Source organism: Acartia tonsa, chromosome 7, assembly GCF_053477335.1.
Source record: "Acartia tonsa isolate MP-2025a chromosome 7, ASM5347733v1, whole genome shotgun sequence".
Classification (NCBI taxonomy): domain Eukaryota; kingdom Metazoa; phylum Arthropoda; class Copepoda; order Calanoida; family Acartiidae; genus Acartia; species Acartia tonsa.
Window position 1 is genome coordinate 43,307,813 of NC_137266.1, and position 20,001 is coordinate 43,327,813.

The 20,001-nt window shown below is 33.6% G+C and overlaps 2 protein-coding genes across 2 annotated transcripts in view; both read right to left on the bottom strand.

Annotated features, from left to right (window-relative positions):
- Positions 1–5,398, bottom strand: part of trx (histone lysine N-methyltransferase trithorax) — a 55,802-nt gene extending 50,404 nt beyond the window's left edge. The window contains exons 1-10 of the mRNA XM_080166360.1: positions 5,285–5,398; positions 4,869–4,976; positions 4,447–4,530; positions 4,054–4,167; positions 2,979–3,116; positions 2,474–2,720; positions 1,658–1,760; positions 927–989; positions 603–675; positions 267–336 (exon numbers count right to left, since the gene is read on the bottom strand). Of these exons, the coding sequence (XP_080022486.1) occupies positions 267–336; positions 603–675; positions 927–989; positions 1,658–1,760; positions 2,474–2,720; positions 2,979–3,116; positions 4,054–4,167; positions 4,447–4,530; positions 4,869–4,976; positions 5,285–5,325 (1,041 nt within the window). The 5' untranslated portion in view covers positions 5,326–5,398. The remainder of the gene's footprint in view (positions 1–266; positions 337–602; positions 676–926; positions 990–1,657; positions 1,761–2,473; positions 2,721–2,978; positions 3,117–4,053; positions 4,168–4,446; positions 4,531–4,868; positions 4,977–5,284) is intronic.
- Positions 5,399–5,761: 363 nt separating this feature from the next.
- LOC145324559 (uncharacterized) lies at positions 5,762–19,107 on the bottom strand. Its single transcript, XM_080167142.1, has 16 exons — positions 18,876–19,107; positions 18,213–18,298; positions 17,885–17,951; positions 15,174–15,296; positions 13,779–13,908; positions 13,355–13,458; positions 12,641–12,796; positions 12,198–12,313; positions 11,361–11,448; positions 10,586–10,736; positions 10,032–10,242; positions 9,565–9,714; positions 9,006–9,162; positions 7,651–8,668; positions 7,302–7,405; positions 5,762–5,947 (listed from the first exon to the last, which is right to left on the bottom strand). The coding sequence occupies exons 1-16, from the start codon at positions 19,044–19,046 to the stop codon at positions 5,762–5,764; spliced, it is 3,018 nt and encodes a 1,005-aa protein (XP_080023268.1). The 5' UTR covers positions 19,047–19,107.
- Between the last annotated feature and the right edge of the window lie 894 nt (positions 19,108–20,001).

The following is a 20,001-nucleotide window of genomic DNA, read 5'->3' on the forward strand; positions in this document are numbered from 1 at the left end:
GAACTTTATTGAATTTTAATAGGTTGATTCCAAACTAAACTATTAAATTCCAAATTTTGCACACATTTTTTTAATCTGCAGAAGGGGTTATATTGTTTATAATCATTGGGGAGATATATTAACTCATCGTAGAATTTCATACCCCTCAAGATCCCTTCTCTAAACTGAGGGAGTAACACTTGAAATACAAATTCTATACCCTTGTAATTAACTCCCCCCTCTTTAATCTGCAAATCTTTAGCACAACTTATTTTGTAATCCCCTGCCTGCAATGTAAATCGAAGTTTCTGATCAGATTTTGTGTTGGATGTTCCACAACTTGGTTCTGATATGTACCTAAAATATAAATAAAATAAAGACGAGAAAGGAAGAGCAATCAGAATTCGATTTTGGATCCGTTCAGATTAATCCGCGATTTTTGGAACTTGCGTCATAATCTGCTTCTTCATAAATTTTTACAATATATAAGCAGAATCCGATGCAATGATAATCGGCTGAGAATGCTAAAAATATGTCAAAATTATATCATTTATTAGGCAGGATTTAGGAATCATGAGAAAAGTAAAAAATTAAACGCTTTAAAGGACCAACTCAAAGCTTACCTTTCTTCACGACTAAGTCGTTTAGCTGATTGTCGTAGTCCTTTCGATATAAAATCTTGTAATGTCTCTATATCTACAAGAAAAATAATACGGTTATTTTTAACCTTAATACTTATTAATATAGCCCTCTTTTAATGCTTTTTTATAGTTGAAGCTCTAAATACAATGGAAATTAAAGTAACTACGGGGGGGTGGGCAGAGTGGGGAATTTATAGGCAAAGATTAAGAGCGATCCACTAAGCGTTTCGTTGGATAATTCCAAATGTAACTTACATTATGTAAGAGTGCAATTATATCATTTATCTATTGCTACATTGTTTATACCTTTATGGTCAGGCGTAGCTGGATCCACTTCTTCAGTTTCAGATAAATCCTCAACTTCGGTTTCTGCAATAACACAATGATTTTAAATTACAAGGATAGTTTAAGTCAGGTCTATAGAGAGCGAAGCAACTAACAGAAAAAATATTTTATGAAAATGTAACAGCAAACTGAAAATCCCGTATAGGTTTCGTGATTTTTTCCCGAATTAAATACGTTGTTGGTTTAAGCTGGAATCGTGTACTTGGTAAAAAAGATCTCGTTAGGGCAGTGTTTATCATAAGAAACGTTATTTTCCACAAATACTTAATAATTTTAATCAATAGAAGAAAGAGAAATGATTGTTTATCATCGTTTGGGGTTTATTTATTGTCCATTGTCTTATCCCTTAACAGGGGTGTATATTCTGCACAAGATTTATTTTTTTTCCCCCGGCGACAATTTTTTTTTATTTCTCCCCCCCCCCCCCCCTAGTTTTTTCTCACCAAGTAGGGGTAAAAATGGAAAAATATTTAAAGAACTCTATATTTTATTTATTTTTTTCTTCCTACCACACATTTTTTTAGTTTTTTTTACCAAGGAAATTGAAAAAATGTTTTCAGTTTTCTTAATTTTTACATTTTTTTCCCTCCAACCACTTTTTTTATATTCCCCCCCCCCCCCTGAGCCGGGGATCCCATGTAGAATATACACCCCTGTCCCTTAATCTCCGTGCAAAGTATTAATAACCTTACCTGTTGAATCTTGAGAAATATTTGTTTCATCCCTGGGAACATTTTTCCCGCGTTCAGTATTTCGGAATATACAGACTCGTTCTATACACCGACGTTTCTTTGTCTAGGTATAAAAGCAAGATTTATTTTTGTGCAAGTGATGAAATAAAGTTAAGTTTCTATTTTATTTGCAATAAACGTAAACTCAATAGAAAAGGTTGGTAATGGTAATCGGCTAAAATAAAGCTATTTAAAAAAATGATATTCGACTAAAATAAAGCTATTTAAAAAAATGATATTCGACTAAAATAAAGCTATTTAAAAAAATGGTAATCGGCTAAAATAAAGCTATTTAAAAAAATGGTAATCGGCTAAAATAAAGCTATTTAAAAAAATGGTAATCGGCTAAAATAAAGCTATTTAAAAAAATGATAATCGACTAAAATAAAGCTATTTAAAAAAATGGTAATCGGCTAAAATAAAGCTATTTAAAAAAATGGTAATCGGCTAAAATAAAGCTATTTAAAAAAATGGTAATCGGCTAAAATAAAGCTATTTAAAAAAATGGTAATCGGCTAAAATAAAGCAATTTAAAAAAATGATAATCGACTAAAATACAGCTATGTAAAAAAAATGGGTTTAGGCTAAAATACAGCTATGTTAAAAATATGATTATCGGTGAAATTTAAAAGGAAAAAGTTAACTTTTTCATTTCAAAATATTTTTCAAGTAAAACATACCTACTCATTATCAATCGCATCAAATTAATATATTTATTATATATCAAATTGAGAAGCCCACTGCCCCCCCGCCCCTAAAAAACCTTTCATATCTTACCCCGGGACCGCCAAAACATTTCTTGTCCAAACAAGGCGCACACCGTCCACAGTTGGGCCGCACACACGCCTCGCATTCCTTACAGTTTGGCTGCCTACTGTAGCTGGTATCACCAACGACAGCAGCGATATTTTTAACAACAACTGCCGCAGCTGGTAAAATCGGTGTACTGATGATCTTATCTTCTGCCACTTCAAATGGATCTGGATGTTTTCGAATTGGCTTCAAACATTTTCTCTCAATACATCTAAGCAATGAAAATGTTGTTGATAATGGCTAAAAAAAACAGATCACCAATGTACCATAGGAACCAATGGAGGAATACCTCGACAGTATTATTGTTTAGAAAGTGTACATATTTTTAAATTTGGATTTTTTTAGCAAGCACAGAACCCCCACCCCCCTTTATTTATTCCAAATCCCCTGCTGCATGATTACCCAATGACTCAATATCTCGCTTTGTCTGACACCGTCCGGTCAATGGGAAAATGTTATTTTTTCTTACCTTTTATTGATCTTACCAGGACCTCCATACACCTTTTTATCCCTGCAATGTTCACAGGCCCGACAGTTAGATTTCACACAGTTCTCACATTTTGCACAGCCAATAATCTTGATTCTTCTAGAAGTTTTAGGAATGTATCTTCCTGTAATTATAATTGAGTTTATCTATTTGATAAAAACAAGGATTACAACATTCAAAAATAGCGTTGTGTGAAATATAAAAGTAATAGCACACTGTGGGCTAGAATTGAATCAAGACAAAAGTAAGTGCCGAGCCCTGGGACATATGTATGGTGAAAATAGACATAAAACCATGATGATTCCAGGTAAAACCAAAATATTTCAGCGGGGGCTTTTTGAGAAAATTAGATTTAAAAATTTCAAGTTCAATTTTCACCCCCTAGGAGTTGCCGCAAAATAATGACAAGAAAAGCAAATATTATCTATTTTAAATAATGAACAACTTTGCTTTTATGAAGTCCATCTTAAAACCTCTATATATATGATTTATTTTAGGCTGAATTTTCGTGACCTTTGCAAAGCAAGTGATAAAAATGGCCATTTATTAACTCCCTTCAGGAGTGGTTTTATGAAGAACTTCATAAAAGCAAAGTTGTTCAAAATTTAAAATAAATAATATTTGCTTTTCTTGTCATGATTATGCTGCAACTCCTAGGTGGTGAAAATTGAACTTGAAATTTTCAAATCTAATTTTCTCAAAAAGCCCCCGCTGAAATATTTTGGTTTTACCTGGAATCATCATGGTTTTATGTCTATTTTCACCATACATAGGTCCCAGGGCTCGACACTTACTTTTGTCTTGATTCAATTCTAGCCCACAGTGAGCAGCTAAGCAGAAGGGAAAAAAATCAGATGAATATAATCATTTTTAGATTCCCCCCACCCCCCAAAAAATTCTTAAATATATTTGGAGGGGGGTCCAGAGGGGATTTTTCCCCCCAAAAAAAGCTAAATGCCATTTCTTAACCTTAAACTTAACCATATCGGTCAGCGAGATTCTTTACTTCAGACAGACAGAAAAACAGACATCATTTATTTTTTTTTCATGGATAAACTTTCCTGTGGGTGTAAGATTGACATCAGCTGTATTTTTAAATGGCGAGGGGCCTGTTGAAAGTTCCGGCTCCATTGACGTGTTCAACTTTCCTTTCATATCTTTTCTTCTGTACCTAAAATAACAAGAATTTCATACCAAAGCTCAATAAGCCAGACAAACAGTCGAACAAACGAACATTATTAAATAACAAAAACAGCAATTGCATTATGGAACTAACATGATATTAATTAGAGGTCTAATTTTAAATCGTCCCAAGAATCGTCATCATTAAAAGGAATTTGATATTTAACTTACTTAAAATGTGTCATACAAACTTGTACTGAATTGTTATAGGAAAGTTTGAAGTTTTTAACAGGCAAGAAGTTACGAATTATTACACTATAAAACTTACGTTTTAAAGCTGAGGGCCTTTCTTGGAATATCAAAGTTTGGACCAAACCACATTTGTTTTGCTCCTCCCGGGTGCTTTCTTTTCCTGAAATTAGAAGATAAATTAATCTACTAATCAATGCAATCATTTCTCCTTTTCCCCTATAACATAATTAAAGTAGTAAAGTTAGTTTTGGTAAGATTAGCTACTTTTTAATAAAGCTAAAATTGAAATTTATGGGGTCGACTCCCCCCTTTCAAGTACCACTAGAGGCCTGGGAGGGTTTTAAGCTATAGTAATGCCCTTTCTTCCTTAGATGATAGGAGAACAACAACTTATGTTTATTATACAGAAAAAAAGTCTTCTAACGATAAAGATAAATTATCTATCATCCGTTCTCTCATCCCTTATAATCCCTGACTAAAATACAAAAGCTTACATACCTATGAATTGCCAGATTGTTATAATATCCGCAGTCCTTCTTACACTCCGGACAGATGTAAACATCGTGTACCCAATGTTTTGGCTTCACCCCTTTCCTCCAATTGTAACTAAAACATATAAAAAAATTAGTAATGGTTTTTAAGTGGCTGGTTGAACACGGATACCTCCCCACCCCAAGGGGTCGGGAGGTAGTTTTTTTTACCCTATGCTTAAACCCAGCCCAAACCCTGCATTACCATAACCATACGGGGCTTCCCTGTTCTTCCCAATAAAACCTAACCTTACCTAAAGTAATAAACAACGAAACATAGCTATTTAGTGTATCCTTAACTATCATCAACTGAAGACCATACGTCGAAAGGACGGACAAGCCCTTTTTATTAAGTAGTTCAGTTGCTTATAGATCAACTCTTACTTCTTAGGTCGTTCTTTTTCCAATTCTTGTGCCTTTAACATTTCTGCTATATGAGTTTCTATTTCCTCTTTTGTGTATTTTACTTCAGTCAAAGCTTCAGATTCTTCCCCTGTATATTACAGAGTTATTAAAAAAAAATTTATTAATGCAAGGACAATTATGTACATAGGTAAGAAGTGCAGTAATAAAGAGCTATACCAACGATTATGGATGTCTCAAAAATACGCAAACTTTTATGAAAAAAGTTATGCATGATGACTAGGCATTTTGATTAAAAATCAGTTAAGTTCGGTCGTCAACCCATGAATCAGTCCAAAATAGTTATTGTTGAGATCAATTATGATGTTTCTAAAACTAATTTTATGTATAATATACCTTATAATATCAAATTCATTGAAATGATCTATTAGGCCCTAATTTGAGTAGTCCTGAAGTAAATAAAAGCTTTGCTTACAAAAATAATATTAATGAATGATTTTAGTAACTCTTTCCTAGAATGTTACAAGAGCCACGTTTTGCAACCACAGCCATAGCTTTGGTTCCTTCATTTATTTCTTCAGATGCCTCGTTCCTGGATCTTTCAAGTTGGTTGATATCTTCATTTTCATGCTGTGATTTTCTTTTCTTTTTTACAGGTACAACCTCTCCATACTTCTCATGCAACTAAAACAAATTAAATATGTCAAGCAGACTTCGGTATTGCGAAGGACAACAAACCCTTTCATTGTACCATCTTTTCCTGTAGGTCCTATCATAATCTATTATGCCTTAAACAGGGGTGTATATTCTGCACAAGATTCTTTTTTTGCCGGCTGCAAAATATTTGATATACCCCCCCCCCTCTAGTTTTCTTCCCAAAAAAATAAAAAAAACGTTTTCCGTACTCTTTCATTTATTTTGCCCCTTCCACATATTTTCTATTTTTTTCCCAAGAAGGCTATCAAGTTTTGTTTATATCCAAAATACTATAAACAAACTGTATAAAATATATTTTACTACCCCTCACACTCAATCCTCATATGGATGACGGGTAATAAAAATCTGAAAATTGAAATGACGCAAATGACGCAAATTCTGAACGCAATTCTCACTTTTATCTAAAAATGCAACATATAATAATAGCTATTAAAACAATTTTCAAGCATAACTTTTATCTTATTAGGATAACAATTAAGTAAGAAAAATAGTTTTACCATATGAAATTCGTGATCAAACACCTAATTGAAAAAAAATGCAAGACATAGCTTTTATTTTAAGAAAGACTAGGGGCAACGGACGCCCCCAAGAAGCCTCTAGGTGTTCTTAAGGTGGGAGGGGGATAAGTCAACCGCCCTTCTACTTTTTAACTGAGTTTTAATAAGAAATATTCAGAAAAAAAAATTGGGGGTGTGATTTTAAATTGGGAGGGTGGAGATACGCTCTCCCAAAATAGTTAAAAACCTTCCCTGTACCTAAAAAAAGCTTAATTGCAAAGGAAAACCAAACAGATGTCATTTTTTAACAATTTTATAAAAAAAAACATTGGCGCACTTGTATAAACACCTTATGGCTAACAAGGTTTAGAATAGATAATCCAGAACCATCCAGTTCAAAAGGAATGCAGAAAGAGAGGGGGTGATTCTAGTTTGAAGACATTCGAAAATAGTTATGATCGAGATCTTTCTTCATCCCTCATATGACTATTCAAGTTTTGTCTAAATTCACAATACTATGAACAAACTGTACAAATATACAATATTACTATACTACCACTCACCTTCATATGACTATTCAAGTTTTGTCTATCTCCACAATACTATGAACAAACTGTACAAATATACAATATTACTATACTACCCCTCACCTTCATATGACTATTCAAGTTTTGTCTATCTCCACAATACTATGAACAAACTGTACAAATATACAATATTACTATACTACCACTCACCTTCATATGACTCTTCAAGTTTTGTCTAAATTCACAATACTATGATCAAACTGTACAAATATACAATATTACTATACAACCCCTCACCTTCATATGACTATTCAAGTTTTGTCTATATCCACAGTCCTTAGAACAAACTTTACAAATATAAATTCCAGGTGTAAACCTTGAACTTCGTCCACTGCATTCGCCTAATAAAAAGAAAAGATTAGTTTAAAAGGCATGTCTTGTAGCTCTATTTTATAAAGTATCAGGTTGTTTATGTTTTTTCCGGTAAGATCTAGTTAGCCACTATACCGATTGTATTAATCCAACCACGGACGACAGTAAGAAGTAATAATAATAAAAAGATGGTTAGAAATCACTTATTTTATCCTATGATAATATCTCGTTCTCTATACTTTACCTAACCAAAACAAAAAAAGAAATAACTTACTTTCAGTATCAATTTTAACCAGGGAGTCTTTAAACTTGGGCCTTCCACGTTTCTTTGCAGTTTTCATTGTTGTTTGAGCATCACTTAATAGGTTGGTATCAGCATTTTTAGAGTCTTCATTTGGTGTATTTTCTGATGATACATTAGAGGTTGATGATAGAGTATTTACAATAAGATCATTTTCCACAAAAACATTGAGGCTTTTGACGTTTAATTCTTTGGTTTTTAGTATATCATTAGTAGTGGTGATAGCTTCAACGTTTTGATTGTCAGAATTCTCTTTGTCTGATGATTTTGAGGCTCTATCCGGACTGCAGTTAGGATCTGACGGAAAAAATCTTACTGGCTTTTTAATAGATTTTGTGTCAACTATAACCTTGAGAGTTTCTTTTTGAGTTGTATCAGAATTGAAATTATGTATTGGTGGACTGTTCTTATTCAGTTTTTGGGGTTTTTTAATATTAATATTTTGAGACAATACTTTACTTTTCTTTATTTCAGGTTGTTTAAAGGCTAAAGGTTTAAAGACTTTTTGGTCTGTCTTTTTATTCTTCTTTTTCGTGACAAAATCTTCAAATTTTTTGGGTACCTTTCTTTCTCTTCTTACAGAATTTCTAGAGTTTTCTGTTAAAGATTCATTTGCTTCTAGAGTATCATTGGAAATAATAATTTCATTTGTTTCTTTAGAGTCATTAATACTATCATAATTTGATAACTTGGTATTAACAACAAAATCTGATAGTTTTTTAGGACTCTTAGATATTCTCTTGTTGCTTTTCAATTCATCATTAAGTAAAACATCATCAGAAGTTTCTATAGAAGTATCTATTGTTGTGTTGACATCGGCATCTAAACTTCGTGACTGAAGAAAATGTTTGAAGGACTGGGATTCGTCTGTTAATCGTGGAGACTCATCAGATTTGATAGATTTTTTACTGCTTTTGGAGGATTTTTTGCTAGACAGTGAGCTTGAACTGGTAACACTTGCTGTTTCATCAAATGGTAATCCCATTATGATCTAAAAAAAGTTAAATATAAATTTCAAAGTTTTTTCATATAAAACCATGGCGAAACTTATTTTTTTTAAATCGATAAAATGATATTAAACATAACCCTAGTATGGAATGTGCTTAGAATCAGTTGCTCTTATTCGTGCATACTCCTCTTTGAATTATGTAGTCGCTACGTTATTGATGTAAAGGTTCTCAGAGAAACTAAGAATGGTAAAACGGTTTTTTTTGGGGGGGGGGGAGGGGGGGCTATGCCAATAACCCTATACTAAATTACGACTGGCATAGAAACAGAGGTACTTATTTCTTATTAAGCATTTAAGACATAAAAATAATATGAATTACCGTAGGTTTTTCAATTTTGACTGGCTCTTTGCCTTTCGCTTTGGAAGATTTTCTTGAAGATTTTGAGGATTTTTCTGAAGCTTTGGATGATTTAACTGAGGATAAGTCAGAATTTGATGAGTCACAATCAGATAACAAGGAAAATATGGGATCATCCCTAAAAGAAAGAAATTTTTTTTTATAAAACTTGAACAAAATTGGTTAAAAATATTTAAAAATATTATCATATGTTCAATTTAAATGACAAATTATAGTTGACTGAAGTGAAGCATTATAAATTACAAGTTTCTATACTGAAGCATATTTACAGACGATACTTCTCTTAAAGTGCCTTGCAAGCACAGAACTCCCCCCCTCTTCAAATTTGAATTAAAAAAGAGAATAAAAGAAGGGAGTGAGGAAGTTTAACTACCCCTAATCTTTAATTATTTCAAAATGAGTGGGGAGAGAAAATTTGGGTTTTCTGTGCTTAACTAGTCACTTAGGGACGGTGAAAACTACTTATTTTAAATCTGCGCTCAAAATAAAGTAAAGTATTTATGACAAAAATAAAATCTACCTGTCAAGAAGAAGCTTTTCCCCAGCATTTGGTAGCTTCACTTTTTCAACTCCCTCCATAAGAGATATGTTTGAAACACTTGAAAAAAGCAACGACCAACAAAATTTACAGTTTGTGCTTTTTCTGCCATCCTCCAAATCTGTTGTTATCCTTAAAAAAAAATTTGTTATTTCTGAAAACAGTAACGGTTGATAACAACGTAGGGTAAGAACTTTACAGTAGAGATGCGACTGTTTTGGGTTAAGATATTGGCGCATTTAAACATGGCAGCAGCATGTACCTTTTTCAACGTATTTAATTAATTATGACATAATCAAATCAGACTTCCAGACTAAGGTCGAACAATCAAAGGGTAATTTTGTATTTATGATGCCCTAAGCTTATCTTAAAATCAAAGGAGAACCTCATCCCAACGAGGTAATAAAATTAACTATCGGTGCTATTAAAATGTCTAAACGAAATAATACCTGCAACTTTTATCACAGCCAGAATCGCCCAAAGAAAAGTTATCCACGTTGCAGACAAAGTCCAAACAGCTGTGGCACAAATATACACCATTTTTGCTGTAGCTGTTCAGGTTTCTGTTGCCAGCGGCGGCAGCAGGTGTAATTAGGCCGCATACTCCACACAGAAGTAGTCCAGCTGTGTCGTTCTCGTGGGTTACAAAGGCTGCGCCAACTAAATAAATTCAAGGGATAAGACAATGGACAATAAATTGATATAAATCTCCATTGTGATATTACAAAGTTAACTCTCTCTTTAGATTGAAAACATTGGTTGAAAGGTTTGGACTCCCTAGGTAGGTATTATAGTTCAGAACCAACCAATCAAAATTCAATACAAGTATCCAATGTCTTTTTACCAACAAACTTGTTTATAAAACAAAAAAGTGGGATAAGGCACGCATTGATTAAGCATGGGGAACAAAACTGACTCCGAGCCCTAATTTTCAATTTAATTATTTCAAAAATAGGAGGGGTAGGGGTTCTTTAAGGAACTTTAGGGAAAAGCAATTTTTTACCTGGATTAACCGGATCTCCCCGGCAAAGCATAATATTCAAAGCACCAAGATTCTGTTTGCCACCCTGACGACAACTGTTCAAAATTGAGCCTTGAATATGTCGACATAACAATTGCAGGCCCTCTTTCTTTCGCAGCTGTTCATTCCAATACTGAAATTAAGGAGTAGATTTATTAACGCCTATGACCCAATAAAAGGGGGGGGGGGGCGAAAGTGACACTTTTTGAAACCAAAACTAAAAATCAACAAAGGCACTCAACTAAAAAAAGAGTTACAGGTCTGAGATTTTGCATGGCAGTTGCTTTATAGGGGTAAAATATGGAACTGTTAAGAAACGGCGGCGCAACCGCCGAAACCCGCCGGAATTTTTTTTGCCTTTTCTCGACGGTTTTCGGCGGTTGCGACGCCGTTTCTTCACAGTTCCATATTGTACCCCTATAAAGCAACTGCCATGCAAAATGTCAGACCTGTAACTCTTTTTTTAGTTGAGTTCCTTTTACTTTTAGTTTTGGTTTCAAAAAGTGTCACTTTCGCCCCCCCCCCCCCCCTTTACTAAATGTGTCTTTGATACCTATAAAATACAATACATTTATTCTTAATTTAACAATAATTTTGAGTTAGTCCACCACCAACCTTATTATATTCTTTTATTCCCTTCATAATATCAAGTTATCATAAGTCAGAAATCATTTCACCTGATTGACAATACACTACAACTACCCCTTTAACAGTACAATGCCATTTCTTCTTCCCTATGGCGGGTTTAAATATTTACCTGTGTAAAGAAATGTATTGGCTTCACATTTAACACTGGATTTCTAATGATTGGCTTTGCTGTTGTTGCACTAGCGGTTGGTTGGATACTGAAAATAAAATAACAATAAAATTGACTGTTAAGCACTTTAGATGCACAACGTTTATTTTTTATTTGCCTACCCTCGACAGGGCTAAGCAGTTCTCATTATAGACTAACATAACGACCGTAATAAGCTAACAAACAATAAACTACTCCCCTCTTTTTCCCAATTAATTTTAAAAAAAAGCTGAAGTTAGGTATAGAACATTAGCTTATACTGGGAATTGGGTATAACAAACTAAATGAGTGGAAAAACATAGATGTTTTTTGGAGGGGGGGGGGTATTATTGAGTTTTAAAGCTATCGTTATTTAACTAGGAACTAATACTACACTACTAACTCCACAACTCCAAAAATAGCAACTTCCACCCCAAGTGTCATTTGAGCACCTAAGACAAGATTTTTCATCGAATTATTTTTCTTGTAGGCTCAGGGGTGTATATTCTACATGGGATCCCCTGCTCAGGGGGGGGGGGGGGGGGGAATAAAAAATAAGTGGTTGGAGGGAAAAAAAATGTAAAAATGAAGAAACCTGAAAACATTTTTTCCGTCCTTGGTGAAAAAAACTTTTAAAAATGTGTGGTAGGAGGGATAAAATAAATAAAATATAGAGTTCTTTCAATATTTTTCCATTTCCCCCCTACTTGGTGAGAAAAAACTAGGGGGGGAAGAAAAATAAAAAATTTTGTAGCAGGGGAAAAAATAAATCTTGTGCAGAATATACACCCCTGTGTAGGCTTGTATATAAATACCTACCTGGTTTTGTCTTTGAATGTTTTTTGTTTCCTAGTCCATTGACTGGACAGAATTTGTTGGATTTTTTCTGAACCCTCGCAAGATGTTTGGCCTGATGTTAGCTCTTCAGTATATTTCTAAACAGAATATATAAGATAGATTATTCTGTTATGGCTAGCCTCGCCATAACTAGATATTTGGGAGGGAGAGGACATTGGACTATAAAATAACATTTTCAGAAACTCCTTGGTCTTAAAACTTTACGTCTTATTAAAATCTTAATCTGGTTGTAAATGTACAAGACAGTGTCTAAACTTTTTACCAATAATTTTATTCTACACATATTTTTGTTTTTTTGGAGGTGCAAAATGTTTTCAGAACTATTTCCTTATTTTTCTTCCCTCCCACATAGTTTGTAACCCCCCCCCCCATAGCAGGGTATCCCTACATTATTTCTATAATACCTGAACTGTCAGTGATAAAGAATCTTTGGGTTGTTGATTGGTGGCGTCCTGTTGGTTTTGTGCGTTCTTTTTTGGTCTTCCCGGCCGCCCTGCAAGATTTTTCTTTGGGGGTCTACCTCGCCCCATCGTCACGTCATTTGCTGTTAAGTCAGGTGTCTAAAAAAAGTTTGAATCTGAGGTATCCTAAACAAATAAAATGTTACATCTATAAAATCAATTTGGACTTTTTGAAGAAGAAAAAAATTATTTCCTTGACCAATGATGTTTAACAAAATTACCCCTTTTAAAGATTGAAATAATTTGTTAAAAGGTTTAAACATTGCAAGTATAACCAATAAGCTTGGGATCTAATAACAACTACTAAAAGTTTTGAAGCTAACGAATATAAGAACCTGTTAATGAAACTAGGTATCTTAGTTAATCGAAGCTAATATTAGTTTATTTTATAAGGGAGGGGACAATTTTTTATCGTTTGTCCATTAAACTAGGTATCTTAGTTAAATAACATTAGTTTATTTCATTAGGGAGGGGACATATTTCATCATTTGTCCATTAAACGAGGGTGATAATATTACTATTTTAGTTTAGATACCTTGAAACAAATCCTGATTTACTTAAAAATACATCATTTAACAGTCCTTTAGATTTGTTTTAATTCTTTTGTTAAGCTACTCTTAATTGGATTTAGTCATCCTTGATAAAACTAAAACTTACTTTGAGATCTAGATTATCTGTTACTGTATGTTCTTTTTCCTTGGATTTTGTTTTCTTCCTAGATTTTGGCACGTCTGTCTTGATTGATCTACTAACGACTGCATCTAAAAACAAGCTTTTAGTAAAAAGGTTTCCTCGTCTGCTTTTTAAGATAGATGTCTTAATTTTCATGACTATAACATAAGAAGGTACTCTAAAAACTTCCCACAAGCCATGCAAAGCTTCGTCAAAAAAAAACAGCGGTTGCGCTCCTAGAAACTAGGGGCTCTGCATTCAAATGGAAAGAAAAAATCCTAAAACCATTCTAAAGCTTAAATCTAGAAATAAAAGAACTCCGCTCAGTAGTTAATGAAATCTTAAGATTCAGAAAAATCTTACTTTTAATAAAATAGGATGATTTTAACAAATATGAAATAGAGGCTACCTTCTTCAATATTTATATCAGGTACAAAGTTTATACTGCTACAATCATGATTCTTGTTTATATGCCGGGCATCGAGTTCGATACCCACTCCTCCACCTTCATTCACGTCAACTTTCTCCTCCACATTTTCCTGTAAACCATTGCAACATTTTCTTTATATTTATTTTTATCCAAAATCACATTTCTGTTAATATAAAGCATTAGGTATATATTGTACCTATATAAAAATAACCAAAAAGGATGGTAACAAAGAAAAATTTTTTTTAATATCCATAAAAAATTACTTTTGCTTGCAGAAAAAATTTGCAAAGAGATTAGACAATGAAAGATAAATAGATTTAACTTATTTGTGGAAGAAATTTTAACCAACCAATCAGTGTTAAATTGTTAATTAAAATTAAAGTCCCAAAGTTTTTAACAAACTAATAAGAGGTTTAGGTATTATTCTTTGGGTAAAATTATTAATTACAGTCTAATGTCCCCTCAAAATCCTAAAAAACTTCCTATTTTAATAAAATATGTTTTCTATTTTATTTGTAGGTACCTAGGTACTTTTGATATAAAATTAATAAGATAAAAAAAACTTTAATACCCAAAATTAGGCGAAGCTAGATTTATATAATGCTTAATAATAATATATAATAATATAACTAATAATTTTCATATAAAAAAAATCGAAAGTTTAATGATAATATTCAAGATAAAACAAACGCTTAATATTAATTCAGGTACATAGATTTTTTAAAAACCAGTTTCTTTCATTAAGATCTTTTCCTTATTAAAATGGCCAAGAACTTGTTTTGACCAGTAATGTGCAGAGGGTTTTGTTAGGGGGAGGGGGTGTTGACACACTCCTTCCACATGCCCAACCAACCAAATGAGGGGGAGTGGAGAGTTTCTCACCAAATTGAAATATGCTTAAATCAATATGAGTTACAAGATGTTTGTATTTATTTGTGTGTGTGTCTATCAATACCCGTCTTACTTACTACTGGAGTTGAGTATATTAATAAAGGAATAGCATAGAAAAATAAACATTATTCTAATCTACAAACCTTTATTTCACCACCCATATATCAACCACCCTGATAAAGTATCCTTTACTGACAATTGTATAAAAAATAAAATATCGTTCTTGATGAGAATACACCCCTCCCCCCCTCCCCTACTTTAAAATACTTTTGCAACATGAAGAAAAAAACCTCAATGAAAACAAATTGATACAATTTGTAGGAAAAAATACAACTTTTTGTAGGTTCTTCTTAATGAATACAAGTATCACGAATAGAAAACTTTATCTCGCCAAAGAATAAAAAATCAAATAAAACTGCGAATAAAGTATTTTATAAAACAAACCAAAAAAAATGCCCTCCATCCAATAACAACTAATATCACCTGCGCGCAGCTCCGAGCCGTGTCCGCCGTGACGGACTTTGGCTGCGCAGCGGGTACGATTCCCGCTGCTGCGACGGCCGTTTGGGGGTCGTGGGCCTCTTGCAAGGACTCAAGGACAAACTCCTAAAAATAAAATAATACATTAGTAGGTATTCATTATGCAAAAAAAAAAATTCGGATAACTTAGCGAATATTGGATTTTTTATAAGCAGAGGCCAGTAAGCAATAGGAACAGAGGATCACCATACTAATACTAATAATTTTGGCATTATCTGTTACTAATGCAGATTATATGATTCTATTAGGAACAAAGAAAATGCAAAATAGTCTAAAACCTGCCTTGGATTTTATCTATTTGAGTTCCCTGTGGAAAGAAAAAAACTGCAATTTAGTAATTTAAACGTTTATTGACTATAGAATGTATTATTAACAATAATAAATGTTTGATTTGATCTTTTTATGAATAGGCATGATGTACATTGTGCAGTGTTAGTGTATGAATGAAGGGAACCCACCTGGATGTGGAGTTTGGCATTTTCTTGTCCTTGTTGGCGACCGCAGGAGACCCACAAACCCTGTTCGGAGCCCGCTTGACATTAGGTGTTGTTTCACTTTTGGATGGTGTTCGTTTATTGGGAGTTTTTGCTGGGTGTTTGGACGTCGTTTTTGCACTTGTTTTGGGGTCCAGAGATCGGCGAGGCGACGTTTTAAGCAACAGTTCAGCGGTAGAAATGACACTTTTTAACGATTTTGGCGACATTAATGAGGATAGTCTTGTGTTGGGTTCTGTTTTTGCCGATGATATAGGTGTTGAATTGGTTACATCTATCGCCAATCTATCATTAGTTCTACTTTCAACCACTGGAAGCGAAGGGTCTTTAGTTTGACGAGATCCATTGGATGATTTTCGGCGGTGGGAGTACGGCAATCCGACGTTATTAGTGCTCCTAAGCCGTTTTGGCGACAACTGTTCATGCTCCATGGTTGTGGACGAACTGATAGGCGATAATGGCGGCGATAGCGGCATGATTTCTTTGTCGTCACCGCTAGTTTGAGGTCGTTTGTGTTGTATAAAATCTGAATGAGAATCTTTTTTCTGGTTTGCATGAATTGGCGACGTATGAGATGGCGAGGATGAAGTATGATGCAGAAAAGAGAATGAATTTTCATGTCTTGAACCCAAGGAAACATTTGTTGAATAACAAGGACTTGTCATTCCATTGCTGCGCAATAATGGCTTCAATTCTGAGGCATAAGTGGAAGTTGACTCTTCAGGTATGGGGGTAGGTGGTGCGGTCACCACCATAATCTCCTGCAAACTGCTGGTGCGCGGCGACAGCCTCCCAGAGCAAAAGCTATCCTCACTTTGCAGACTGCTAACACGTCTCTGACAACGCCTTGCGGCTGTGACCGCTTTCGGCGGCTGTAACTGCTCCAATATGTCGGCCGCTGCTTTTAAGGTTGGCACTGGATTTGAAGGATCGTTCGTTGGTTGTTGTGAAGGATTGTTGAGGACCATTTCACGCCACCGCCGCGACTTGCTGCGCCCCCCGCCTGTGCCCCTGTGGCCTGAATGTTTTCTCAAAGTCTGCCATTTGTCCCATAACAGTTGCTCTTCCTCTTCTGCTTTAGCATGGCGTGATAGGTAAGCCTGAAAGTAAACACATTAATTAATAAATTAGGGATAAATCATCCCTCCAACCCAAATAAAAAAATTAATTTATTAGCTTGAAGAAATATAAGAGGGAAGGTGGTTTAATAGAGTGTTGTAAATAAACAATGAAAATTACAATTTTTTGTTAGAAGTAGCGCAGCATTAAAAATAACAGCAATATTTTTGTTGCAAAATGTATTAAAAACAAAATTCTAACCTCGTCTGACAAATCTTCAATAGGTCCCGGCAAAGACTTCCAGTCTGGACATTTAGCCGTCTCCACAGGCCGCCAGGATGGAATCTGAATTTGGACCCGCGGCTTCTTTGGAGCAGGCGATACCACGCCTGCCAAGGATTGGATACTACGCCGTCGCGATTTAACTCCCTCGCCCATTGAACGGCGTCTTGTGAAGTCAAGACTCCTTCTTTGGTGACTTGTCACGCCCTTGGGCTTGGTGAAGGATAAAACTGATGTTGTCGGAGATTTTGTACAATTTATGTTGGAGGATTTATGGCCAGTTTTCGCTTGAGTTTTGTGTTTATTATAAAGATGGTCTGAATGTAGACTTGGTTTGGGTTCTGTGTATGTGGTAACCTAACCAAGTAAATATTTTAAACTGAGTTTCTAACAGATAAGAATCATCTAAACTATACAATACATACCTATGCATTAAGAGTATGCAAATATGTCATACTCATAACATCAAATTTCTTAATCTTAGGCGAACGCTAGAAACAGAATTTAAGAGGTTGTTTTAAGTTTATGAAGTTATTTAAGAAAAAGAGCATTTGGTGCTTTGATGATAATTTTTAGGACTAATGTTTTTTAGCTATGTGAAAATATATTTCCATAATAAAAGTTAGGTAAAAGTATTTAATTTTTTTATCAGTTAATTAACAAACCCAATAGGTAATATTTTTCTAAAACTTTAATCTAACTTAGATAAAATAAGAAATTAAAAAGGCCAAATCTGTTATTTGAAGCTGAATGATATGTAATGTAGCTTAATTTATCTTTTATTTTCGCAAAACCCTTGCATAAATAATTATAGCTTACTTTTGGAGGAAGAATGGATTTGTATTTCTCTTCAAACTGACATTCAATCGTAGATGATATGTCATCCCTGAAAAATAAGATAAAAATATCAAGAATTTTGTTCATATGTATAATATAGGTAGCATTTTAATATTTTCAAATAAGTTGTATAGATAGCATGTACCAGATATTTATCTCCACCCTCCCCCCCCCCCCCCCCAGAAAAAAAGATTGGGTCTCCTTAAAGACTAACTTACATAAATTACTCAGACGGAATGGATAACGGACACCATAGTTATAGTGAAGCTTAGTTAACAGTTTCAGCGATTATATTGAATATGTTTCTTACCTAATTAGATTTATATTGGCATCGATTTTAATGATTTTATTTCTAGCTCTTTCCAATTCCCGGGCTGTAAAACCTTCGAGGTCCTCCTATTAAAAAAAAACACATTAGTTTGACCCTAAATATGAAAATTTTAATGAAATTTTTTTATTTTGTGCATTTTTTGGGATGAAATGTCAATTTCAATTATCATAATAGTTACCTATTTGTTATTTTTTATTATTAAAAGTTTCCAGCAGATTAGAAAATGAAAAATTATAGGATTTTATTACTTTTTTACTGCTTTGATGGCATGGATTCCGAAGACCTGGACCACCAAATCAGGAATTTATTACTTATATATAAAGTTTTTTTTCATTGAAAACTTAATTTATATTAGTAAGAGTTACCGTTATCGGAATTTAGACATGAGTTAACATTAGTATGTTAGGAATACACAGAGGGCAATAGATATAGGTTATTTCAAGAAAAATTTATAGCTGAAGCTAACGCAAGTATAACTTATACATTGATACAATTAATGGAATATAAATAACAAAGCCTTATAAACATTTCCTATCTAAATATACTATTCACTAAATTAATGTATAAATAATCCATAAAATATTTTTTTTAAACTTCCTAATTTTAACTTATAAATTCTACAAATCCGAGCATAAAACTTACATCTTCGTCAGAATTTCCATAAGTTTCATAGAAATCATCCAGAAAAAGACGAGTTTTCTCAATACCCTCAAATTTATCAGTTTTAGCCGGCTGTCCTGCCGTGCGGACAATCTGACGGCCCTGTTTTAGCCGGCCCCGCGGCTTCCCGGGGAAAGGAACTCGATGTGACATTTATTTTTTGTAGATAAAACCACCTGAAAAAAATTTTCACAAAACTTTTAACTAATAGGTAAAAACTTTTCCTTTAGCATGAATATAACAAATCTCTGCTTAAACCAAGCAAAATATGTTTAAATCACTTAAAACTTTTACACTTTAACACAAACTTACGCTTTGAAAGCAATAAAAACGTAAAAATTGGAATTTAAAAAACAGGCATGACACTTTGCATCAGTAAATAATTACACAGACTCATTCCCTTTGGCCCAACTTTGCGGGCTCGGGATTTTTATATTTCTTTCTCAGTGAAAATCAAAATAAATTTTTTTTTTATAAACCAATGCACTTTTACGAAAGCAAGATAAAACAAATATATTTTTCGATATTTTTATTGATAAAAACTAGTATGATTTTGTAGTCTGATATAATATCATAGGATAGAAAAGGCTCATTCCAGGGCCCGAAAATTAAAGCAATGCGCAGTTGCCGAATGTAAAATTATAATTCATAACTTATTTATTTTTATTTAAGATTCCACAACTTAAGGTTCCTTAAGTTAGACGCGAATTTCTAATTTAAATAATTATTATAATTGATCCTAACAATTCACTTTCACATGTTTAATAAAGTCAATAAATTATTTTCAATGCGCAAACGTTTGGCACCCTAGTTTATTTTCTTTTGTGTTGGTTAGACTAGCGAGCCTTTGACTATTATTTAAAAGTGTGACGTCACAAAATTTTATTCCGCGGGAAATCTTTGACAATTTTTTCGCATAATCACGTAGATTGGACATAAAGCATTATTAGTGGCGAAGCTAGTCTAAAGAATTTGAAATGTAGTCTAGTGTCTGTCAAATAGAAACGATATATATATGCGAAAACGTTAATTTCTTTAGCTGCAGTTATTACTTATTTCAAGTAAGACGACTGATTTTTTTTATTTCTTGATGATTCCTATAATTTCA